This window comes from Falco biarmicus, chromosome 1, assembly GCF_023638135.1.
Source record: "Falco biarmicus isolate bFalBia1 chromosome 1, bFalBia1.pri, whole genome shotgun sequence".
Lineage (NCBI taxonomy): Eukaryota > Metazoa > Chordata > Aves > Falconiformes > Falconidae > Falco > Falco biarmicus.
Window position 1 is genome coordinate 80,439,899 of NC_079288.1, and position 26,333 is coordinate 80,466,231.

A 26,333-nucleotide genomic window follows, 5' to 3' on the forward strand; every position below is an offset into this window, starting at 1 on the left:
TGGGGATTGCCATGGAAACAGATTCTACAGACTAGAAGCGTAATCCTACTTTTAAATACTGTATATGGGCCTGTACCACTATGTAGCTTATAGAATCACACTGTACACAAACATGATCTTGCAGAAGAGAAACGGCAGACCTGTCTCCCATCTCATCAAATGCTAATTATGCTCCCACATCCTCCTGCTTACAGCCCAGAGCATCAAGCATCGCACCTCCTTCCCCTCCACCCACCGAATATTATCTCCCCTGTCCCTTGCTGCCTTTGCTGCCAGGTTGGTTTGTCATCTGGGTATAACAGGGAACTGAGGCCGTGCCTGTGTAACAAATGTGGTGGTTCTGGCAGGAGCATCATAGATTTGGTATAGTTACACAGCCACTTCCACAAGCTATAGGGCAACTGACTATGTGTCTGAAATAGGGAGCTGGAATCCTGTTATCCCTCCTCCAAAACAATCAACAGCATCTAGGAACTGCTTCCTGGGAAGGGGTGACAACTATGGTGAGCATGGAGGGGTGCCCCCTCCAACTGAGCAGGTATTTTTGGCAGGCCACAAAGGAGTGCTGGTCCCCATATGCACCTGCTTACCACCCACGAGAGCTCATTAGATGGTGAAGAGGGAAGGAGTAAAGGACAGTAGCAGATAAGAATGTCATATAGCTCTTTACTATGGGAAATCTGTTGCACTGTGAAGTGTAGACTTTCTGAAAGAAAATACTGCATATATAGCTAGTTACCTCAAGGTTTTGCTCCCCAATTTCTAGACAGATCTCTAAGCTTCCTCAATGAGAATTATAGGCTCATCTGCTCCTTTTCCATGTCTATGCACGTAATGCACAGACATAGGCATATTCTGTGCTTTCATAGGTCTTATGCATATACCTATTTTAGACAAGTAAAACATTCTTGCTTTTTTTTAATCACTGAGCTGTGCTTGTGTATCAGTACAATACAGGTTTCAATATTCCCACAGCCTGTAAAAGGTATCACAATTTCCTGTTATTTGGAGTATGTTTTGTAATTTTTCAGACAACTGTCACCTTGCTTTTGCTTCTATTTAACATTCAGGGGACAAAGTTTTGATGTTCAGTACCAAATAATAATCTTGATTTTGTTTAAATATGACATTTATTTTAATTGTTCTCAGATCCTTATTAAATCCATCTAGAAAGAAAGGTTTGTAGTTCTTCCTTTTTTAGTCTGTTGCCCCCTATTCCAGCTAGAAAACACATTTTTCAACAAGATGGCTGACACCTTTTCCAAACAACATGGTTGCTTTAAGAACCAGGTCTAAAACGGCTGTAGCAGCTTAAGTCTTTTAAAAATAAAACCCTAGTAACTGTGTGTATCGTGGTTTATTCTGGGGAGGGGTGTTGTCTCTGTGAACTCACAGGCTGTTGGTCTGGATGGATGTTTTTGTTTAAAACAAAAAAAGACTTATGTGGAATGCCCATGCATCACCTACCATCACTGGGCCTTTTCATGTGGGAGCAATTTGTACAACTATTTGAAAATTATTACTTCATCTTTTCTTAAGTGTTATTTCACAATGCTTGGTAAATGCACAGAATCAATTTGTATTTTGAAACTGTATCCATTTAGGAAATTTTCAGAATGTATTATCATCCCTTTTCATATACAGTAGAAAACTGTATAACTTCCAGGTATAAACAAATCTGGAACAAAAGACTGTACAAAAACATAACGGATTCAGCTCTGAAAAGGCTCATGCATCTACATTGTCTGCCACCCTGAATACTAATGAATTTAATGAAACTATTGAAAGACTGGTTAGTTGTCTGCATAAATGTATTGAGACCTCTGTAATCATCTGTTTGCTGTCTGAAATCTCTTGTCAATAGTTTAATGACTTCAGAGCATATTATTCTTCTTGTATAGGCTTCATATAATGTTTCTACATAATTAAGCAGCTTTGTTAGAGGAACTGCCATTAGTTGCCCCATTTCATTTGGTTTTGTTATCAGCCAACCAGAAAGAAAAAAGAATAACAAGAGAAGGCTACAAACCCAGTCTAGTGAGAGAAATGTATAGATTGGGATTATGTTTTGTTGTTTTTTTTATTGTTTGGTGTTTTTTGTTGGCTTTTATTTTTTTCTAAGATTGCCATGTTAACATAAAGCACTGTTGTTACGTTGCACATTTGAAATAGTTTAACCATTTAAATGCACTACACATTTAAATACCTGTAAAGACAGCTGGCTAAAAATCTTGCAATACATTTGGGAGCCTAACATTTTAAAAGTAGCTCTAATAATAGGTACATAAATAATAATACAAATAATTTTTTTTAATAATCACTAGATTTAAACAACACTAGTGTTTCTGTCGCTAACATGGTGAAAAGATGTGAGAAAAAGCTCTTTTTTTAAAGATTCAGTAGACTGAATATTCCATCTTCTCATATTCTTTTGAATTAAAAATGCACATAGTATAAATTCAATCTAAATTTTTCATACTTAAGAGAAACTCTGAGGATTTTCTTTAAATACATAAAAGAACTTTAAAATATGATCAGTTAATTTCCTGCATTTTCCAAGTCTCAGCCATGAAAGGATGACTGCAGACACATCTGCTTTTTCCTGCTATGAGATGGTGTTTCACTCACATTTTGGGTCAAACCTGAAGCTTCTGCTAACCCTTTACATATAAGGTTAAATAACACATATTTTCGTTGGAGCTTGGGTGGGTGTATAGCTGAACAAATGCCTGGCATTATAAATAACCTGTGAAATGTAAGAGGTCTAAACCTACAGTATCCTTGTCACTTTTGAGCCCTGTCCTTGAGGCAGCCATCTTGTTGACAGGGAGTGTCAGCCATCTTGTTGAAAAACAGTTCCAGCAGCTTCTCCCCCATTTTCTTGTGACAAGGCAGGCATTAGCACCCAAACACCACATAAACAGTTTTTAAAACTTCCCCATTCTCCGATGAAGTTGTAATTTCTGCAGTTTGATTCTGGTTATTCCCTGCAACTGTCTATACAGTCAAAAAATAAGCAAAATTGATGGTACTATTTAATACTACACTGAGTACTGAAACATTTGATGAAAGACCCTAATGCTGGTCAGTGGTAGACTGGTATTTGAAGAAGTGCAACCTCTGTAGCAAAACTATTAACCAGCACTAGCAAAGCACATCTGTCAATTGAATAGTTTATGTGCTATTTTGTATCAAGAAATGTCTTAGCTCCACAAGGAGGGTATTTTTTTTATCACACATCCTGAGATCCACAAGCAATACATGTGCACGCATTGAAACAACTGCTGCTAAGCAGTACCTAACACCACCAAACCCGTCAGATTTTGGCCCCAGGCGTGAGGGAGCGTCGTTGCACTGACGGCCTGGTACTGGTGCCTGTACTTGGGGCTGCGGTTGCGCGCTCGTCGGCCGCGCTGGCCTGAACCGCTCAGGTGCGGTACCAGCGCCTTCCTCTCAGCGCACACGGCCCGCCCGACCTTCCCGGCACGGCAGGGGAATTAGCGGGCTGTGAGCCGCGGCCCCGCCGCACGCCGTTTCTACCGTCCGCTGGGGTAAACATAGGCGGGGCGGGGGGGTGCGGGGGGCACACGGCCTCCTGCAGCCCCGACCCCGCACCCACAGCAGATCGCTGGAAATCTGCCCACCCGCCGGCCGCTGCCGTTCACCGGCTGCCGGCGAAGGAAAGCGCTGCGGCGGCCGGCGGGCCCGCAGGACTACATCTCCCAGCATGCACCGCGCCCCGCCCCGAGTCCCTTCCGCGGGCTGCCCGGCTGAGGTCGCGCCACACCGCCTAGGCCTACAGACCCCGGCATGCCGCGCGCCCCGCGCCCGCGCCCGGCTTACCGTGCGCCCCCGAGGACTACACTTCCCGGCGTGCCCAGCTCCACGGGGCGGCGCTATGCAAATGTAGCCGCCGGTCGCGGCTCGGCGCTACTGGGCGTGTGGGGAGCGCAGCGCGGGGCCCGGGCGGCGGGACATGAGCAGGCCGTCAGCCCGCCGCCGCCGCCGCCGCTAGCCCGCTGCCGCCGCCCAGCCGCGCGCGAGCGCCAAGATGGCGTCCATGCTGCTACAGACGTGTGGCCGGCGGGCCTGCCGCCTGCCCCGAGCGCTGCGCCGCCAGTCCCAGCTGGGTGAGGCTCCCCGCGGGCCGTCAGGCGGCTCCGGCGGCGGGGAGGGAAGCGCAGCCGCCCCACGGCCCGGCCCTGCGCGCTGCCGCCTGGCCCGTGCTGGCGGCGGCGCTGGAGGCCTGGGGAGGAGGGCGGGCGGGCGGAAGCGGCGACGACGCCTGGGGGCTCCCGGTGTGGGCGGAGAGGTCCTTGCGGGTGGGAAGGGCCGCGGCGGGGCCCCGGCTGAGTCCCTGCCGCTCCGTCCTCCGCAGCCGGCGCCAGCGGGCCGGGGCTGGGGCTGGGCCCGGCGCTTCGCCTGGGCCGCCTCTCCCTGCGGGGGGCTGCTGTCGGCTCGGCGGCCAGGGCGGTTTGAAGGGATGATGCTTTCCCCTCACGGCAGTTGGGGCGCATGCACCTCTTAAATGCTAGCTGGCCGAGGAAGAAAAAGCCATGTGTTTTAAGGTGCAGAAGTATGTTACTACGTTTCAGTCCTGCAAGAGTTTATTTTCTTAGTCTGTTAGGAAGGAAATGTGAATTTGCCTTCTTCCAAGTGGCTTTGAAAGCTTGGGAAAATAAGGAAGTGCAGTACGTGATACTGTTTCCATTAATGATCATAATAATTTGGCATTTTTTTGGGCGGCAAGTTTAATGACATGAAACAGCTGATAACATGTGACCTACGTGAGGCCTATGGTTGCTCTTTACGTCCGTGATTGGAATGGCAGGGGTTTAGCGAGGAATGCATGAAAGCTTTACGGGCAGAGGTTTGTCACTGACACAGAGCCCTGACTTGTCACTGAAGTGCTGTCTGAAAACAGGGTATCTGCATGTTCAGATGCAGGCAAACCTGTTCAGCCATATGGATGCTTTTTCATTTTGATAAACAAGCTTGTCTTCTTGGTTACCAGTAATCACTGAAGTGTGGTAGCTTCTTCTAGTTGATAATATTTTTAAGCTGCTGTTGTAAAGACATTTATTTAGGTTAAGCTTGGACGGTGACCTTAACAAAAACCTGTGGTATCTTAGCCATCTAGTTTATTTAAGATGGGAAGAAAAGCATCTGTGTACCGTCAAATTAGATGGGAGTTCTTATTCTTCTTGTGATGTAGCATAAGAAGAAATGGTAATGATGGCTATGATTTTCCATGTTATAAATCTTATCCCATGTGAAAATACTTATTTGCTGAAATACTGTGATAAAGTAATTTGTGTGCAGTGATGCACTACACTTGTGATACGATCCGTACTTTCATTTTGAGTGTTAATCTATTATTAACACAGTATTTTATGGTGTAATTTTTTTATATAGTGTTTTGCTTTACTTAGCTCATCTTCTTTGCTTTACGTGTAAGTAATCTAAGATTAAGTTTAAGTGCTTCCAAGAATCCTAAATATTCTTCCTGTACAGATCAGGCTGTTAAGTACTGCAAGCTTACACTTCTGTAGGGACTTACTTCATGTTAGCCTTTTTTTTTTTTTTTTTTTTTTGAAAACCCTAAATGTAGTAATGGTACACAGCTATTCTATATTTAAAACTTTTGGTTTTGCTGTTTCATTAAATTAAAAAAAAAATCCTCATTACTGCTTTTGCATGAGGAGTATGTTAACGTACAGCTTTTCTGGCACTACCACCTTTCTCACTTTCAAACCAAGTAATTCTAATGCAGGTTTCTTAAGTGGGCACTGTTGAGTATGGTAAGCTACGTTCACCTTGTTCAGACACTTCTGGATGTCTGTATTATCCTAGAAGCAAGGAGTATGGACTTTACTCCCTTCTGAAGGAAGTATATAATTTCCAGGCTGGCTTGCTCTTAAGTACATGATTGGAACAGACCCTGCAAAACATAAAGAACTTTTGTTGTCAGAACTTACAAAGCTGAAATTAACAGTTATTCTGCAGAATCGTTTGGTGAAATGATGTTTCTGTGTACCTGTTCACACTCTGAATGGCTGTATGACAAAAAGTGTTTGAGTCAGCATGTATTCTTATGGTAACCTTGGAATTTTGTTCTTTGACCCTTTTCTTAGCATTAATGAGTCTGCTTGGAAAAAAAAAAAGAGAAATATATATAATAATGTGAAGGTGTCTTGCTGTTAGAGTTTTGTCTAAGAAACTCTAAATCAGTTTTGATCTCCCAGATCATACGTCTTTATTCTAGGGTACCTGTCCGTAGCAATGTCCTCTATCAGGTACACAGGCTTTGTGTGCTTCCTGGCACTCAGGTGGGAGAAGCAGATTACCATGCTGCAACTTTGAGTACTTCTCTGCTTTGCTTAGCTGTTGCTTAAAGTCACGGACATCCTTCTGAGACGGCTAACCTTTTGAGCCAAGAAATTCAGCTACTGATCTTTCTGTAAATACTAGAGAGTATCAGGAGGCCTTTACGGATTCTCAAGGCTTGATTTTTGAGCCAGAAAGAGACAGGTTTTCCCCTGGCTCTACCTGCCATGGCAGTGAATACCTGTTGGAGTTTGATATAACTTGAAATAGGTGAATCCTTTTCCTTTGACTTGATAAAGCCATAGCTTTTGCTGTAATAATATCAAAGGCCGCTTAGCATGAGACATCCCTTGCTTATTGGGCTTTTTCTTTGGTAAGTTAACATCTTCCTCTTTCCCCCTTTTTATATGTTCTAATTGCCCTACCTGATTTTGGAGGTACCCGCTTTTCCTCGAACATTTAGGATATATTTTGTTGGGGAAGGCTTTTGGTGATCAGCATTGGGTGCTGTGTTTTCTCAGATACAAATTGTCTACTTCAGGTTCTGTTATGTATTATATCAGCTATACCTTAGCTTTGATGGTGGGAAAGTTGACCACTAGCCTCTAAAATGACATTGCTATCTTCCTGTCTCTTAGGACTGACTAGAAATAGTAGGTTCTAGATAGGAGAAACAAACCACAGCATGCCTACTCCATCCAGCCTTCCATTTTTGTTTTGGTTACAGTGAATTCTGAAAAGTTGGCCAAAAAGAGTCAAGGCATTTGGAGTGTTGCTCATGTATCTTCCTTTGATCTGTTCAGGAGTCTTTTCGCACTTGGTTTTGGAAAGCTACTGAGCTATTGCAGCTAGATATCAATACAAGATTTTTTGTTCTAATTGCTTTAGGGAGAGCGATCATTTACTAGTGAGCTCAGGGATGATTTTTAGTGATTACAGATTGCATGCAGCCACTAGGTAGCATTTTATGTCACTGATGGTGCTTCCATGGTGTTGGATGGTCAGAAGGCTTTCAAGCATGGCCCTTTACTGAAACATGTGAACTGACTTAGATAGTTTACCATTTGATGGTCTCCTCAGTTTATTTCCAGAATGGATACTGCTTGTCTCTGTACCTAGCGAATGCCCATTTATAGGTGTCAGCCCTTCCTGTGGACTTTATTGGTTATTATTAGGACTGCTTCTGAGTTAGCATTTCAAATAAAATTCATTTTGAGGAACTTTGCATTTGCTGGAAAGCTAACCTTTCATATTCTTTGGATCAGTCTCTTGCTTTTCAAGGCAATTTGTATCCTTTGCAGAGAGATCTGGGGTAGAGCTATTTTTACCAGGTGCTAACCAAAATGGGCAGCAATGTATTGAAATGGCATAGTGTGGTTCCGCCTCTTTGTTGAGGTGTGTTCAAGTTTTGTTTTCTTGCTTAAAAAAAGAAATTAATCCTAGATACTTTGCAAGTGCTCCATTTGGATCATCTTACTACTGTGTTAAGGAGCTGTTCAAAAATTACCTTGGCTTTTAGTGAAGTTTTTCTGAAATACAGTTGCTTGTATTGAATGCTTATGGAGATGTCAGCCATATTACAGAATTGCTTCCTACCTGTTTTCTCTTTTTTATCCTGTAAATTGAGATTACAGATTGCAAGAAATAAGAACAAGTTATGTGCTTTAATTTGTGTTGGCATAGGATGAGGTATTTGGGCTTCAGTGCTTCACATGGTTCTTGTCAAAGCAAAACAATTTTCAGTCTTGACTGTGATGCACAATCATCCAAAGTGTGAATGTGCTTACAAACAGTGCACTATAAAGAAGTTGCTGTTACATGGCATCTTTCTTGTGCTTTCATTAGTAGCCATTCCTAAGTAAAGATTGGTCTTTCGCGTATTTGTGTACAATTCACTATATGGATAAATGTAGTCCTGAATTTCCAAATTAATGCTAATTATTGGTATTTTTCTAGGTAACTTGGGAGATCGGGCATGTTTTAGCTGTACATCCCTGAGGTTGGCAAACAAAATGTGAGTAAATACGAACTTTTTTTTCTAAACTCAAAACTGTACAAAGCCATCAGTTAGTATACTATTATAGAATGTAGGTTTATATCATCTAGACAAAGTGTGAAAACGTTGCTTCAGCTGTGTTACTGACAGATTAAAGGAAGTCTGAGTATTACTCTCTTCACCTGTTTGGCTGTGTGTGGGAGAAAGCAAGTGATGTCTTCCTTTTTTCTCCCACTTCCTCCCTTTTGTTTCACTTATGATGTGAAAGCAATAGAACATCAGTCTTGTTCTTGAGTGATTCCAGGTGACATCATGGGATATCATGGGCTCCTTGCATACTTTCACTGTGGAGTTCCATAGAGTAAACATTCAGTCACAGCTAGTTTGAAAAATGTAGTTGACAGTTAGGAATGTAGATAATTTTGAGTTGTATTTTTAGTAAACCAAAGTAGTTTACTGTATGTTACAGCCTTGGGTGAGGCTCTACTGGGAGATGGTGTCCTCTTCTGGAAAAGAATTGAGCTGCTGTGTGGCCTTATGGAACTTAAGGAGTTGGGTGTTGGCAGAATCCATTCTCTGTTCATGACTTGGCTCACAAGATGTACTTGTGGATATGAATTTCCTAGCGCTTCTTCATGGAATGTAAAAAATACATATTCTCTACTTGATTTATAGTCTAACTGCACAGGAAACAGTCACTAGTGTTTAATTTCTTAAATTTTCATTTTAACATGAAGATGTCTCCATGGACATAACCCTGTAATAGGAAACAAAGTAATTCTTTTTTTAGTCATGTTAGTTTTATGTCACTTACCGTATAATCAGTTATGAGAGTTTTTTTAATATATAAAGCATTTTTAAATCTTTGCTTACTTTTTAGTAGATTATTATATGGGGCCTCTCTCTTGGAAAATCAGAAACTTACAGCTTTAAGTTTGTTTTATGAGCATCTGAATATTGGGACAGAAATTCTTGTTGTTCTTTTGAGAAGTTTGGGTTTTTTTTACGATAAGCTACTGTTATTGTAATGTTGCTGCTTAAAATAAAACACAAGCTGCTGTTAATGTAATGTTGCTGCCTAAAATAAAACAAGCTAGTGCCCATACCCCACATGACCCAGATCCAAAAGCAAGGGACTCTAATGAAACAAGTACTGAGGACAGTTTGGGATAGAAGCTCTGTGTCTGACATCGTGCTAGTGAAAGTGTGTTCAGAGAGGCACATTGCAGGGGAAAAAATTTTTCACAAGACAACTCAGAACCAATTCTGCTGACAGACCTCCCTTCTCTGCACGCAGTAGAATGTAGGTATTTGTATGTAGGTGGAACTTTGTCTGTAGGCCTGGAGCTCTGTGTTTGGGAAATGATGTGGAGTCAGGATCGATTGATTTATGCAGGTGTTTTAATCTGGTTTTGAATATGTACTTTATTTTCTTAAAGGAACAGTAATTCTCATTAGTTAATGTCTGTGCAAATCTGTAGTTTTCTAGCTAATCAAGAGTCATGGAGTTGAAGAATGGTTTGGATTGGAAGGGACCTTATAGAGACCACCTAGTTCCAACTCCCTGCCATGGGCAGGGACACCTTCCACTAGACCAGGTTGCTCCAAGCCCCATCCAGCCTGGCCCTGAACACTGCCAGGGATGGGGCATCCACAGCTTCTCTGGGCAACCTGTGCCAGTGCCTCACCACCCTCCAGTAAAGAATATATTCCTAATATCTTGTCTAAATCTATTTTCTTTCAGCTTAAAAACATTACCCCTTGTCCTATCACTACATTCTCTTGTAAAAAATCCCTCTCCAGCTTTCAGAAAAGAAAATGTCTTGTGTAGCTGTGTATGTTTCAGCAGTCATCTGACCACTGAATGGTCAGATGCTTAGTTTTGGTTTAAGCTAGAAAATAATGATAATGTGTCTTTAAAAAGAAATAATGTGGTCAATTTTCTGTACAAAGCTCTATTTGAATAACATTAAATAGATAAAACGATTAAAATTTATTGGATGCATGTGGTAAGATTAAAAAGTATGTCTGGCTGAAAAATGAGTGAAGCTAATACTTACAAATGTTCAATAAACTTTTTTTGTCATTGTCAGAGCTGTAGAGCCACTTGCACCTATTTTCTCTTCATTGACTGAAGACAAATACACGTTCTGATTTTGTTTTGGTAGTATAAGGGCTCCATAAAGAAACACCCAAGTCATTTCTATCCTGTAGATGACATAATGCTGGCGTTTCAGTTTGAGGGACACTTAATGGAGCTCGTTTATGTAAAATATTTTATTTATTCTTAAGTTTGGTATATCCTTTTATGTGTGTACAATCCTGTGTGTATTGAGTAGTTCTTCTGTGTGTATGAGTGTTTGAGCAATGTTTCCCGACTAACTTGAATTTACATTTAATTAAGAAAAGGGAAAAATTCTGAACAATGTAGAAGAGTGTTGGTTCTGTGTGCCTCAGCTCAGTACCATGATGGAAGTTTGTGCAAAAGTTTCTGCTGAAAAAGGAAAACTAGATGCATGGAGATAGTAAAAGAGGAACTCTTTTGGAAAACATGGAGGAAAATCAGATTTCTCCGATGTTAATTCTCTTCCTTTAACTCGGCACCTATCCCAAGACAACAACTTCTGGTTTTTTTTTCCTCCAGTGTTTTCTTCAAACAGGAGAAGTAATAGAGGGGGCTTTATGTTACTTACGGATTTACAGATTTATTTTCAAATGTAGCTTTCTAAATGGAAAGCACTTCTGGTTGCTACTCTTTTTTTAATTGGAGTAAAATAAGTTACCTGTACAAAGTTTAGTGGAAAGTTCTCTGCAGGGTTTTTTTGTGTCATGAAATAAAGCCAAATATTCTGTTCAGGTATAGGCATTGGATCAGAAGGGTCACAAATTTGGGGTTTTTTTTCTTAAATATGTGGTAAATATTTATCAAATGATGCATTTTATAAATGCATACATTTATATAACTATATAAATATAAAAATATTAATAACTTACGAACTACTGCTAATTACTGAATGCTTTTTTTCTCTTGAAGGACTGTACACTTTAAATATTGCACTAGTGTCCCTCCTGTTTACGGATACTCCAAAAAAGATCGCTACTGTTGTTGGACTAAAGGATCTGAACAAATATACTTTACTCTTAGGAGCTCTTCTGGCTCATGGACGCCACTAGCAACCATGGGTGTTTCAGGTCCCCAGTATCTTCCAGTTAGATGGTGGCACTCTTCACATCCCCTTCAAGATGACTCCATAGTTGAAAAGTCACTGAAGTCCTTAAAGGACAGAAACAAGAAGTTAGAAGAAGGAGGTCCTGTATATAGTCCAACAGAAGTGGAAGTTGTGAAAAAACCTATTGGACAGAGGATTGTGGACGAACTGAAGCACTATTACCATGGTTTTCGTTTACTGTGGATTGACACTAAAATAGCTGCAAGGATGCTTTGGCGAGTACTTCATGGAAACACTTTGTCTCGTCGAGAGCGGAGACAGGTACTGAGTAAATACCAATTTCATTTGAGTATCCTTAACAATTGCTCCATTTTACTTTAATCTAGTTAGTTCTTTCTGTTGTCTTCTGTTCCTAGAATTAAAATTGCTAAGTGTATTTCCCCCTCCTGCCTATGTGGACACTAAAAATTTTGGATATGACCCCGAAACATTTTAGTCTTGTTCCCCATTACTGAAGATAAATTTGGTATTTTCTAGTTGGAACAGCAGAGGACTCTTCTGCTTTGTCATGTGGACAGTGGTTGTGGTTTGTTCACAAGTTCCCATCCATGTGCTATGTGTGTACATGGTCACTTTCTCTGCTTTTTCACTTCAGCTGGAAAAGCAGAGGGAAGACACTTCTAGTGAAGGTTGGATTTGTGCCAATTCTGTTGTGAGGTTGCTGTGCTTTATTTAAACAGAAAAAAAGCTGCAGGCTAAAATGCATGATTGATAATTAGATATTAGTACTATCTCAGTTATAAATCTGTTTGTGAGATAATTTTAGTCCAAAGAAGATAATTTGAGGAAAGTTTTTGTTCTATACTTTTGTTTTTCTTCATGGCATGTAGCTTACATTTATGAAACTGTAAACATGCAACTGCTAATTTTAAAGAAAAGAGCATGGAGATGAAGTGTGGAGTGCAAAATGAGGGTGCTTTCGAATTAGGTAACACGTGCATTTCAATAGTAATTTCAGTTTGTGGATCAAGTAAATATGCTTATTCAGTTAAAATTAAAAGATATATGATAATTGAAAACATTTAATGTGAGCTTATATACAGAAAGACTGAAATAAAGGTGTTTTGAAACTGGTATAGTTTAAAACTTTTTTTTTTGAAAGGATGCAGTACTGTTTAACTTCACTAGTTCATTAGGAATATATGAAACATGCTGATTTAATAGTTCTCATCTTACTATTTTTAAAGCCGTTTATACAGATAAAGTATTTGTCTTCCTGCCTTTTTTTAAAAATATTTCAGCTATTGCTAGAAGAAACGCGGGCTAGTGAAAAGTGTATGTACTCTGGCAGCAGAGTTAAATAGTGCTGCTTGCATTCATGGTTTGGTTCTATGCAGTTTGTACACTGTACGCGCAATGGGTTAGGTTCACATCTCTGCCTTCCAAAAGCTTTTTTGTTGAAATGTGTTGAAATGATCAAAAACATGAATATTTGCTCATTTAAATAACTTCCTGATAAAATTAGGGACATAGTTGAACATTTTCATGTGTAATTGAAACCCATCACATCTTAATGCAGTATACAAAAGTGTTTTTCCTATATTCACCAAGTTAGACAAGTAACAAAAATTGTTAAATGCACATGTAGCAATTTTCATCTGTGACTACATCTGGTCTCTTTCTACAACAGCACTGGTTGATGGTATTTGGCCTGAGCATCTTCATGCTACTTATTTTTGCCCTCTTCCTTATGCTGGTACAAGTGTATGCTTGGCAGCTGATCCAGCTGAAACGTTGCTCAGCAATAAATATAACAGTCTGTGCTGACATGAGACAGGGGATTATGTAGTGCCAAGAAAGGGTAACTGAGGATAGGGGGGGAATGAGGACTGCAGGACTTCTAGAAGTAGCAGTTCTGGCTTGTGCTGGCTTATTGAGAGCTTTGGGGAACTTGGAAAGCCAAGTGAGACAAATTAATTCATGGTTTAAAACCATGTTTAAAATCTTCCAGAGAGCAAGATTGGAAGCATTTGGTTTTCTTGCCTGTTTCATGTTCACATACTTCTGGGAAATTAACAAACAATAGTAAAATATGGATATCATGGAAATATTTCTGCTGAAAGATCAGGACTGTATTCTAGAAGGCATGAACCTTTAGAAGTAGTAAGTTATCTTTGGACATACATGCATTACTCCCATCAATAGATGGATTTATTAATTTGGTTGCCCTTTAATTTCATCACCTAGTGATGATAGAGCTGTCTTTCTCATATTTACATAGTGATCTGGCATTTGTCCTTCCTGAATGCTTTTTTTTTTTGTGCAGATGTGCGAGTTCAGTATCAGTTCCCTTATTTAAAATAAAATAGAAATTTATCGTGCAGGTGTATATTAGTGTTTACATTGATGTAGCTTGTCTCTTACCTAGTGATGTGTGTATGTGTGTGTCTGTATGCATGCAATCCAGTGTAGATGATGTGGAGAAGATAGTTTTAAGTACTACAGTAATGTTACTTTCTCAGTCTAGCTTTTGTGTTTTCTTTATACGGAGGTAGAGAACATCATGTCTCTTGAATGGAGTCATGGTAGGCTTAGAACCCAGGGTCGGTGAAAAGCAAACCAGCTTACAGTTGAACAAGAGCCTTTACATGTGCTTTTTTAAAACCTTACTTTGAACTGTGTTGAAACAAACTTTCTTTTTATCAGTTCAGCCTGAAATTGTAGTATATTGACTGATTTAAAGAAGTCTTAAAACTTTGATGCCAGATTGGCTTCAACTTTGCAAAGGATGTTCCTGAAATTAAAAAAATCCCCAACAACATATGTATATATTTGAAGTACATATTGCTGTAAGTCCTAGAGAAATCTTATCTTCACGCAGACTGACAAATGAGCTATTTCTGCCTGCCCTTTCCTTCCTCTTTGGAGGCAATAATGGAAAGATACCCAAGTAATCCAACCACATTAACAAGCAGCTGTAGCATGGCTAATGCAAGCAAGCTATTGCTTACATAAACCAAAAGTCAGTTCCAAAATTCTGTTTGTACAGTTGCTAGTGGGGTTTGGATTCAACAGGATCCTATATCTGGACTTAGGAAAGAAGGCAGGAAGAAGTAAAACGTGCAAAATATGAAACTGGCTGTTTAAAAACTAATTGCTCTAGTGCTGCCTCCTACAGCAGGATGGTTCAGGACACAGAGGTGAGATGGTAAACAGTGTGGAGTTTGTGGCAAGTTTGCAAACCATTTTAGCCCTGCAGGGGAGGGAAAAGTGGAATTCGTGAACAGTAGTAGCAGATAGAGAGTAGTCACAAGCTTTTCATGCTGTGCTGCCAAGTAATGTGTGTGTAATCATGCACCATTGTATTAGGTTCCTGTGCAAAGTTGTTGTCCTTGAGGTAGCACAGGGCTGCAGTTTCATGTTTTGTGTAAGCTGATCCAGGGCGGTGCTGCTGCAAAAAAGACCAGTCCTGCTTGGTGCTTAAATCAAGGCTTCCAACAGCTCTTCCACCCGCTTTTGGTTTCTACTGATCCTTGATCCTTTTTCGCTTGTCTGTGTATGTATTTATAGGTTAGTTTTAGCTGGATCAGTGGTGTACCTTCACATTGTGACTGCTAGTGCACGGTCATGACTCTTTATACATTGTCTCAGGTTAGCATTAAGTTAGCTTAATCCGGTTGTAAAACTGCTTCCTTAGATACGGATTTTGCCTTATACAAATACTTGCACGCACTGTCTGAAAATATACTGGGTACAAATAGGATCTCTGTGCTGTGCTCTAGAAATTTTTCAGGGTTTTTTTTTGTTTTGGGAAAATGTACTTTTCTTCTGACTTTAAAATTTTTCTTCAAAATTTTCTTACATCTTTTTGAACTCCCTGGTAGTCATTGTCTTCTGTTGTTTGAATAGAAAAATCTCTGAGCCTCTAAACAATGGACCAAAGCATCCCTTCTGGGTAACTGAATTTTTTATATACAAAGAAAAATGTAGAACTTTGGAACTGTGGAGTTTGTGCATTCCTTGAACAGTATCTAAAGATTTTGTCTGGTTTTATGCTAAGAAAATTATGGTTGAAGTTTTACTGGTTTTGTATTCTAGCAAAGCAGTCCTGGCAACGTGCAATCTATACTGCTTGTTGCTGCTGTTCCCCTGAATTGGCATGAGCTGCAGGGAGGGAATGGAGAGGGAAGCATGCATTTACTTCTGTAATAGCATTTATGTTGCCAGTTTTTGCCAATCATAGCAGTGTTTATCAAATCATAATATTGAATGACAGTGCTGTGGCAGTAGTGTAGCGTATGTCTGACCTTCAGTCTCTGATTTAGGAATTGACAGTATTCCCAGTAACTGGTTATTTGCTTTGTAAAATGAGGTGGAGTTGGCACTCCCCACTATAAACCAAGTTATTAAGCTTCCAGTGAGCACTGAAAGATTTGGTTATAGACTGTACAACCTTATAGGTACACTTATGGGTGTACAGAAATTGGAAGGACAATATTTTATGCCGTTCAATATTCAGTAAGTAATGCATCGGCCTGCTTCAGAGGATTACTGCTCTAGAAAAGCAGTGGTTTTAAAAAAAGGATCTACCAAGCTGGGCTCATCACCCTGGATTTAAATGTACATTACAATTGTTAGAAGGCTGAGAGGGAGGGATCTTTCATTTTATTCTTGATTACTTAGTGCATACTAGCTCATGCATGTAAGAAGTGGTAGAGCATAAATAAAGATGAATAAAAGAAGTTAAGCAGCTTTAACAGCAACAAATGACCACCTCCTGTTTTCAGGTGCTTTTAAGAGGTTTAAATGAGATACTTGCTCAATAATCCTATTGAGACACAGTGAGGCTTGTGAAATACTTTCTGTAGTGCTGAAAACTGCTGAAACTCTGGTACTCAGTAGTATATAGCAACTTGGAAGAAAAAGATACTGAAAACTGACTTTGTTGCATCCTTTTTCTGTGTTGTTTTCACTTTCCCTTGTAGTTAAAATATATAGATATATCTATGTGAGCTTCAGTGATAATGTGGATGATCATATCAAGCAATTTTGAAATAAATACTTAAGATTTTGCTTATCAATACTTTTTTTTTTTTCTTCCAGTTTCTTCGAATATGTGCCGATCTTTTCCGCTTGGTCCCTTTCCTAGTTTTTCTTGTTGTCCCATTTATGGAGTTTTTGCTCCCAGTAGCTCTTAAGTTGTTCCCCAATATGCTTCCCTCTACATTTGAGACAAAGTCTAAAAAGGTAAGCAGGTCTGAATTTGTTTTGAAAAACATATGTAATATGTTTTACATTACATATCATGTGTATTATGATATGTAATATCAGTAATATTTTTTGAAAAAATTACAACTTTCCTCTGTAAAGAAAGAAATTAGAAAAAGTCTTAAAATTAGAAAAAATCTAAAATTTAGAAATTCTTTTCAGTATTAGGGGAATGCTTTTGTCATCTGTATGTTGTTTTGATGAGCTTGCTGTTAACATATAATAAAGAATCAGAGCTGTCCTGGTTTACCTTTCTGTGTGTGCAGGTGCTTAGCTGTGAGGGCTATAAGTTTCTCCTGTCTTTTTTGCTCCTTTTTTCTCACGTTCCTCATCTCCATCTTCTGTGACTCTTAAAGTAGAAGTGAAAGCTATGAAACTTTATTTTTCTAGTTTATACTAAAATAGGCAGACTTTAACATTTGTAGTCCTTATTCTTGATGCAGTGTTTCTTGTATGTATACTAAATAGTTAAAATAGCTTCTTATGCATTGTTTTGCTTAAACTTTGTTTCTTTTAGTTAATGTTTTCATGGAATTGTTGAGCTTTGTAAAAACACACCAAAAAGCCTCACAATTTCTCACTTTCAGAGCCCAAAAGACTTAGATGAGGTTAGTACATAGGGAGTTCCCAGTCAGTCACAGATGTAATCAACCATGTTTGTATACTTGGATCTAAGTAACCATTAATTTCTAATTCTGTGATAAATTCCTCTTTGTTTGGATGAGATACAGTGTAGGATTTCTGTGCTGGATACAAGAGTTAGGAATTACCCAAACCAGTTTTAGTTTCTATTTTTTTGTTACTAGTTCAGAGGGTGCATGTTAGTTTTAGCAGGCAAAACCACTCGTGCTGCACTTAACTCTGTTGGCATTGCATCTCATGCTTCATGGAGCTTTGAGGTGATCAATGTATTTTTCAGTGTGATTTGGGAATCTTTGATAAGAGTGAATGTCCTCTTGTGGTGGGTGTGTGTGTTACAGAAGTTCAGGAGCACTCCACATAACTTGTCTGAAGGCAGAAGTGGTATTCCGTGTGCATATTTTTGGAAAGAACTTTTAAAACCAAGTATGTTTTTTAACAGGAGGAAAGATTGAAGAAAGAATTGAGAGTAAAGCTTGAATTGGCTAAATTCCTTCAAGACACTATTGAGGAGATGGCCTTAAAAAACAAAGCAGCCAAAGGAAATGTTACAAAAGATTTTTCAACATTCTTTCAAAAGGTAAACATTTTTTAAAATGTATTTTCTTTTCCTACCAAAAAAAAATAGCTTGGTGTTTTCTTTGCTTTATGATAATCATTAGATACCTGTATTCTGTTGGATTTGAAAAAGCAGGGTGTAATAGTTTTTTTGGTATATATTTCTTTTTTACAAGTAACACTTCAGTGTGCTGAAGTTTTACTGTTCTTAACTCTGGTATTCTAGCTGGTAATTTTGGTCTCTGATTCTAGAGATTTCTGCTCATTTGATGCATGTTCTCTTATTTCATTAATAAGTTAATTCTAACATAAAAAAAAAGCATGCTCAGAGATTACCCATGTAGTTTTTGACCACTTTTTTTGAACGTTGGGTAAAAAGTGGGAGAAAGGATTTCTTTCAGAACTCATTAAAACTTAGTGGGGGCAGGGAAGTCAATTTTTTTTTTTTTTTCAAATTTCATTCTGCTTATAAAAACAATTTTTACATATAGTGTTGCTATACTGCTGAAATCCTTTTGGATAATGACTAGAATGTGGTGTAATCTGGAGTTTTGCTAGAATGAGTGTGCTGTGTTTGGTACAAAGTTTTTCATTCACAAGCGGTTGCTGACACAGATTAGATGTCAGTTATCTGCTTCTTACATTGACGGCCTTTAGGTTTGACTGTTTCTTTTCACCACCCTGCAGGTAAGGGTAAGGTATTCCCTGGAGACATTAAAAGTATCTTCTTAGGATAGAATGATCTTGGTTCACACTTCTGATTTCTCTTAATTGTGGGACCGTTGAATAAGAGATTGAGCCAACAACCATCACCAGGTGCTTTGTTGAAAGTAAGAGTGTAGTCCCCATCTTTAGGGAGAGTGTATTTGCACAGAAAAAGCATATAAGCCTGGGGATTTCAGACCTGAACTTTACCAGTCCTGTCAGCTAGCTTGAGCTTTTCGTGATTGTTAGTGCTGAAGGTTAAGTTTTAAAGGGTGGGGTAATAAGATGATATTGATAGTGCTGCGTAGGTTACCTCAGATAATGATATTTGCCAGTTGGTATCTGCTTGCAAAGTCCATGTTCTTGAAGCTTCTATGCAATCATCTGTTTCTGTTTGTCATCTGCAGAAAATTTGAAATGGTTAGTTACAGCAGTTAGTAGCTGAAGCACTGACACTGCAGACTCTGGGAGCATGCCACTGCCATGCTTCATGTTTGGAACATGTCATTTTCTTCTGAAAGGACTGCTACTGAGAATTTACATTTGGCGGTTAATTTCTGTGGAAATAAATGACCTATTACTCCACATCTGCTGGAGGAAGTCCCAAGTTCCTCTGACGACTAAAAAGAAGTTTCAAGCCCTACATTTCTTTTGTGTGGGTGTGCTTTTTACAGCTATGTATTTCTCATTTATGCCATGGAGACAAACTTTATGGATCTCATTTCATTGTACTAGGTAATAAATGTCAGAGCAAGAAGCTTAATGTTTCCCACCTTTTTGCTGTTCTTTTATACTGCTCTGCAGTGATGTATTTGATGCTGCAAGACCCATTGATTACAGGCTTAACATGTTTGCTGCAGAATTCCAGAATTTATCTGTGTTGCTTTGTAGCAGTGATGTGCTAGAGAGCTTCAGTTTGTACACTCAAGAAACACACACTTGGCTCTGCCAAAATTTAGCTTTAAACAAGGAAGAAGATACTTTCGGTATTTTTCAAGTTCCATTTTTTGCTCCTGTAGTGAAGGAGCTGGTGAAGTGTAACAAGGCCTTTGACATACCTTTCTCTGGGTTGGTTTCTCTGCTACACAGGTACCCTGGAGGTTAATGGACTCAAGACCGTCTTGTCTTTCAAATTTTTATCTTTTCCTATACTCAGTAGCTGCTCACTAAAAGATTTGAGGTGACAAGTAAAACAGGTAGGCATAATAAATCAGGCTGTATAGGTAATGTTAGGTTTTCAGGCTGTGCTTGATGTTACTTAGCTTATGTTTTCTTTACAGAGCATAAAGGTAGAAGGACTGGGAAGAGTGGGTTGTTTTTTACTTCTCTCTACTTAGTTTAGACTGGAGATGTCAAGTGACTGGGAGTACTTCATTGTTAAGTTCTGTAGATTTTGGATTTAGTAATATCACTAATAAGCACTTTTTCTACTTCTTTTGAACTGTTATTTCTGCTTCCAGTACTTGGATTCAATTAACGTGTTGCCAGATGGCACTGCACTGAACTTTAAAGCTTTGCATTTGTACAAGCAGTTATGTAGAACCTTACTTCAAGGATACAGAGTCCTTTCCCAAATAGTGGTTTACGCTTCAAAATAGCTTCAGGTACAAGTGCCTTTCCGTTGAGGTCCCACAAAACAGCTAGGAACTGGAAGCCAAATGGTGGTGTAACAAACATGGTTGTGGAGAGAATGTAGGTAGTTAAGTGTCCAAATCTGTGTTTCATAGGGACACCAATGTTACATCAAATGGCAAAAGTTTTGCATTTTCACTTTTATCTTCACAGGGTGGTGCTTTTAGTGTGCTCTCATGTTTAGTACTAAAGTATGGTACCAGAAAGAATACTTGTCAGTATACTTCTGTAGCAAGTATTTATTTGCTCAGATATACTTTTTTTTTTTTAGGTATCTCATGGCAGTATCAACTCAGACCTGCTCATTAGTATACAGATGCATCTAATATTTTTTCTTAGTTTTATCTCAAATATATTATGAAATGTTGTTGGAAACTATCAACACCATCAATTCTTTTGCCTTTTATAATAAGTTGTTGGGGGTTTTTAATCTTCTTTCATGTCTTCCGTGTGTCCTATTTTGTATCCCAGAATCGATGCAATGTACTTGACAAATGAAGAGAGTATTTTTGTTCAAAATAATGCCCAACCATAAGAATTGCTTTGATAAACTTTGTGTGTGTTTTTTTTTCTTACAGATCAGGGAAACGGGTGAAAGACCCAGTAATGAGGAGATCTTAAGGTTCTCTAAACTGTTTGAAGATGAATTGACTCTGGACAATCTAACTAGGCCTCAGCTGGTGGCACTTTGTAAATTGTTGGAACTTCAGTCAATTGGGACAAACAACTTTCTCCGCTTCCAGCTGACTATGAGATTGAGGAGCATAAAAGCAGATGACAAAGTGAGTCATTCTAAATAGGCACTGGTTAATAATTTTGGCATGTAAGAGTATTGAGTGTGTGTGGATATATATGTTTTTCTGGGCGTTTTCCTTTTTTGTCTTGTCTTATTTTTGAGCTAACTTCAAACAAAAAGGCTTGAAGAGCTTAAAATCGGAAGTGTCCTTATTTGTAAAGGAAAAAACTGACGTTTTTTTAATCAGCCGTTAACTGCAATGGAAGCGATTATGTCGCAAAGAAAAGCATTTCTACGAAACTGTAATTTGCAAGGGAGCTGACAGAAATATTAACTTAGAGAGATTGATAGTACCATAATGGAGCTGTTAAGACGACAGTACAGTGTTCAGTTTAAAAGGTGGAGGCTATTTTGTGTTATCACAGCAGCCTCTAGTGGCCGTTGTAAAAAATACCAGCCTGTGGGTGTGCATTGATGGTGGTTCTGCGGTTTTGAGCTGTTAGATGTTAAAGTTTATTTTACACTTTGGGCAGCTGATTGCTGAAGAAGGAGTTGATACCCTGACTGTTAAAGAACTGCAGGCAGCTTGTCGTGCCAGAGGTATGAGAGCTCTTGGTGTGACAGAGGAGCGTCTCAAAGAACAGCTTAAACAGGTATGTTTTAGTAAGGCTGAATACACAGATGTAACTTCAGTTGTTAGCTCTGATTTTTGTTATGATTCTGAGAAGTGATTTTGCTTCTGTTCTCATTAAAGGCTTAGCTAAAACAGTCTTCCTCCTTAGTAAGTCTTTGTCATGTGTACTGTATAAGTATATAGTAGCCATGGGTTTCTGGCTTTTGACTGGGCCATGATGTGATTGTGCACGTAGATAAAAGTATGTTTGCAATGTTGGCACTTTGTCTTGTTAATTAATTGTATTACTCTGTAAAGAGCTTTTCACCAAGTAGACCAGTTCTTTGTCTTTTGATATTTTCCAGTTTAGAGGAAGATGCATGTGAAACAAAACACTTTCAAATATTCATTCAATACTGCTTGAAATACTTCAAACAAAATGCTTCTTCATATATTTCAATGTAATTGCTGTAATTTTCAGCTGCTTATAGCCTGTAGTTCATCTGCTAGAATATTGACTGATGAGTTGTGGTAAAAAATATTAGTATTTACTTTTTTATGTATGCTTGACTTGATCTGTAAAAAAAGGAAGGAAAAAAACCTCAAAAGTTGAAGATTTGTTTTATTTATTGCATTTATAGTGGTTAGATCTGCACCTGAACCAGGAAATCCCTACTTCGTTGCTTATTTTATCCAGAGCCATGTATCTTCCAGATACCCTTTCTCCAGCTGATCAGCTTAAAACAACACTTCAGACACTACCAGAAAGTGTTGTAAGTATTGATGTACATGGTCTATGACCAGCTTGCAGTATCACTATCGAAAATTCATTCAGAGAAGTAAATACTGTTCTTGACTCCTTTCTTTTCCTTGAAAAGCTAAACCATGGATAGGCTTGAGTGACCTTCAAGAACAGGAGTAATTGACTTATATGTGGAGGGGTCTGAGAATAAAGCAAATAAAAGGCAATATTTCATTGCATGACAGTAGGCAGTAACAGCACAAGAAGATTTAGAATACACTTATATAAAAAACAGTCTACGCTCTGCACAATATAAGGATGTTAATACGTGAAAATGTTGATGTTGTATAGAGAGAGAAATGATCAGTGTAGATCACTGGTAGTCTTGAGAGAAAGGGAATCAAGAACATGTATGATTTCAGGGTGGAAAGTTCTCATTTTCAAAGAGTGAGTAATTTTTTTTTTCTGAGAATTCAAAAATAGGGTAACTTCTGGGGGTTTTAACTATATCCATTAGAATACCTATACTACCAATCTCAGTAAAGATATATAAACTCCTTACATTATGTAGATGTACATATATATACACACACACATATAGACTTTAATAGACTACTTACATTGTTTTTAGGCCAAAGAGGCTCAAGTCAAAGTGGCAGAAGTTGAAGGTGAGAAAGTAGATAACAAAGCACGGCTGGAAGCAACACTTCAGGAAGAGGAAGCCATCAGGAAAGAAAATGAAGAAAGAGAGATGGAAAGGTTGTCTGAAGCTGCCGAGAAAGCCAAAGAAACTCTTCAAGCTACAGCCATGGTAAGTTCTACTCTCAACTACAGAGAAGTAAATGTCAGTGATGTAAAAACTAGCATGTTACGAGTTACTGCCTCTGCTCTGGGTCTTCCCTGCACGAAACTGGACTTTTAAGTTCACTTATGGAAGATACGGGAGAATAATAAAACCAACTGCAACACAGAAGGGTTTGCTGTGAAATAGAAGAGGTTGTCTGTCTTGCATATCTCTGACTTCTGTTTCCTCTTAGAGTAATAAGAGAAGCCTTTTATTCTTCTGGCAGAGGTGGTGGTTTTGTTTGGTTTTTTTATCACCTCCACCCTATACTTTCAATGTTTTTATCTTTGGCTCTGTTTGTCATTAACCTGATAATGTTGTGTAAGACTTCACTATAAAAGCTCCTGGCCTGCTTTACTGGTGAATTAAGCCGCAGGAGCTCACAGGCAAAGTTCATTAGTTGCAAATGGATATTTTAATGTGAAACCACTTGATATTTTGCAGTTTTTTAACATCATCTTCTCATAAAATTGTCTGTGACTACTTTGGCCGCTATTTCTATTTTGGGAAGTAATTCTTTACTGGTACTACTAATACACATAATGTTACCTTTGTTTTAATTAAAACTTCATGGGTCTTTCAAATTTAGAAAGAGGTGGAGTCAACAGTAGATCTTGAAGCAGCTGCTCTGCAAGCTAAAACAAGTCAGTTGGCTATGGATGCTGAGCAAGAACTGGCAAGGGCAGATATGGCGATGCATTCGGAGACACTGAAAGATACAGCACCAGTATTGGAGGGTATTAAGGTAATCTGCATAACTGTGTTTTTATACTTTTTAATGTAAAGATTCAAGACATCCATATAATAGCCATGATAAGTTGCCTGGCTGTCCTTCATTTTTAACCATCTCACCACATTCTGTCAGTTAAAACCAGCTAATTAGTGGATTGCAAATGCTTAACCACCAATGGAGAAATCAAAGTCAGCACAAAAATGTGTCTGTGTCATTGAAGTTATACCTGTTTGGGGGGCTTTTACACTGGCTGTAGATACAATGGATCTGCACATGTTTAATCTGTGGATAGTTAACACATGAGGAGGGAGAGGGCAAGAGCAGGTAAAGATGAGTGTTACCTTCTTTTTGAAGGGTGTAGCTAAGACCAAATGATTTAAGTAAGGAACTAGGTTTGGACTAGATTTTACTAATTTGTATTGACTTCCTCTTCTAAACTGATGTGGGCAGTGTACATATGCTATAAAAACTTCTTAGTGTACTCTTTCACTATTTCTTTAGTATGATGTTGAACAAAATTTATACCACCATTCAAATAATAGGTGAATTTCTAGGATTAGCATGCTTTGTTCTGATCAGGGCATGCTTTGTTACAGTCATTGTGGTGGTTTTGTTCACTTGTTACCTGCCTGGCCTGGAGCTCCCCAGATTCTCCTCCTTGCCCTTACTGAAGACAGAGGTGACATCTGCTTTCTTTGAGCCCTTGGGAATCTTCCTGATGACACGTACTTTGAAAGATAATGGAGAGTGGCCTCAATGACTTGAAACCACTCCCTCAGCATGTGTGGTTGTATCCCATTAAGTCTCATGGACTTGTGTATGTTCAGTTTGTTAAATTTTCTGTAACCTGATCATCCTCCACTGATGGTAGATCTTCCTTGCTCCAGACTTCCCTGTTGGTCTCAAAGACCTGGGATTCCTGATGGCCAGTCTTATCAATAAAGACTGAGGAAGGCATTGACTGCCTCTGCCTTTTCCATGTCCTTTTACACCAGGTTCCTTGTCCCATTCAGCAGCAGGCCCGCATTTTCTCTTGTCTTCCTCTTGCTCCCAATGGTAGAAGCACTTCTTGTTGCCCTTCATATCTTTCACCAGATTTAACTCCAGGTGGGCTTTGGCTTTCTTGAACCCATCCATGCATGCTGGGACAGTGTCTCTGTATTCCTCCAGGGTCACCTGTCCCTGCTTCTACCTCTTAAATGCTTCCTCTTCATGTTTCAGTTGTACCTTTTGAGTTTTATTTGTGGCTGAGCACTTTATTTTTGTCCACGAGGTTTGATGTTGGGATTTTTCTCAGTCCCAGTGTTACTTCGCAGAATAACAACATTGATTTAAAATGGATGTTTTAAGTAGAAAAACATTTTCAGTTTTCCTGGGCAGCATCATTATCTACCTGCTATTATTATAACATTGTTCACTTTAGAATGCTGCCAAGGCAGCTTTAGTGGTAATAACAAACCGGAACTAGTTCACATTGAAATCATGCATTGTTGTGGGATGCGTTAGCTGACTTGGCGGACTGTGTAGCTGGGTGCATGGTAGTGCAGCCATGAGGAATGCTGTGGGAGGGAGGCAGGCAAAGCTGGCATGATGTTTGGAAACACAAGGGTATGTGATGTCACAGCTAGCTTACACTGCCACATCTAGCATGCTTGCTAAGCCACCAATGCCATGGGAATGTATGACACTGGGCCACAAGTAGGACTTCAACAACCCTAACTGAAAAGAGAAAACAAGAAGTAATGTTAGTGTGGCATTTATTAACAGAGGTTACAGTGTGGCCTGTCCCATAAAGATGCTTCCAAAGACTTTAAACATCGTGGAATACAATCTTGCTTCTTAAAGGAAAAATGTTAAGACTGCCAACTTCTTAAAGGTGACTGATTTTGAGTCAGAGGGATTTGTTTTCAAACTGAGTTGCTTGCTTTCCCCCCCCCCTAAGGTGAACTACAGATACTGTACAGATACATAAAATCAGGAGTGAGGCTGATGGCTAGATATTAGTACACTGAAACCCTTTCTGAGTTGATGAAGGGGCTGGATATCTCGTGTGTGAACTGTTCTGTAGTTCTTTCTTAAAAGTGTATCATCCTTCTGCTCTGTGTTTATGGTATCCTTGTTTGCACATGTCTTTCTGTATTCTGCTTATGTGGCTGTTCAGAGTGTAGCCATTAAAAAAAAAAGCCGGTGTCTGGGTAAGATTAACACGCTAACTAGCTAGTATTACGGGAAATTTTGCATTTTTAATGAATCATCTTGAAGTCTTGTTTTTTAAATATTCAGTTGAGGGTTAGGTTTTTATTTTCAGCTTTTCGAGAGACAGGTGTACTTCCCAAACTATGAATATTCATCCTCACTGTCACAGATGAT

The 26,333-nt window shown here is 39.2% G+C and overlaps 2 protein-coding genes across 5 annotated transcripts in view; one reads left to right on the forward strand and one right to left on the reverse strand.

Moving 5' to 3' along the window:
• NSD2 (nuclear receptor binding SET domain protein 2) overlaps positions 1-3,983 on the reverse strand; it is a 102,469-nt gene extending 98,486 nt beyond the window's left edge. For 2 of the 3 annotated variants that reach the window (XM_056339961.1, XM_056339941.1), the window contains exon 1: positions 3,844-3,981. The gene's annotated coding sequence lies outside the window, so the exon portion shown is untranslated. Of the gene's footprint in view, positions 1-3,843 lie in introns of all 3 variants that reach the window. The other variant, XM_056339930.1, reaches the window with a different exon arrangement.
• Positions 3,984-3,992: 9 nt separating this feature from the next.
• LETM1 (leucine zipper and EF-hand containing transmembrane protein 1) overlaps positions 3,993-26,333 on the forward strand; it is a 31,383-nt gene continuing 9,042 nt past the window's right edge. For both annotated transcript variants that reach the window (XM_056339992.1, XM_056340002.1), the window contains exons 1-10: positions 3,993-4,130; positions 8,284-8,341; positions 11,358-11,814; positions 16,597-16,740; positions 17,843-17,980; positions 20,874-21,077; positions 21,565-21,684; positions 22,286-22,417; positions 23,018-23,197; positions 23,820-23,975. In XM_056339992.1, coding sequence (XP_056195967.1) covers positions 4,052-4,130; positions 8,284-8,341; positions 11,358-11,814; positions 16,597-16,740; positions 17,843-17,980; positions 20,874-21,077; positions 21,565-21,684; positions 22,286-22,417; positions 23,018-23,197; positions 23,820-23,975 — 1,668 coding nt within the window. In that variant the 5' untranslated portion in view covers positions 3,993-4,051. The remainder of the gene's footprint in view (positions 4,131-8,283; positions 8,342-11,357; positions 11,815-16,596; positions 16,741-17,842; positions 17,981-20,873; positions 21,078-21,564; positions 21,685-22,285; positions 22,418-23,017; positions 23,198-23,819; positions 23,976-26,333) is intronic.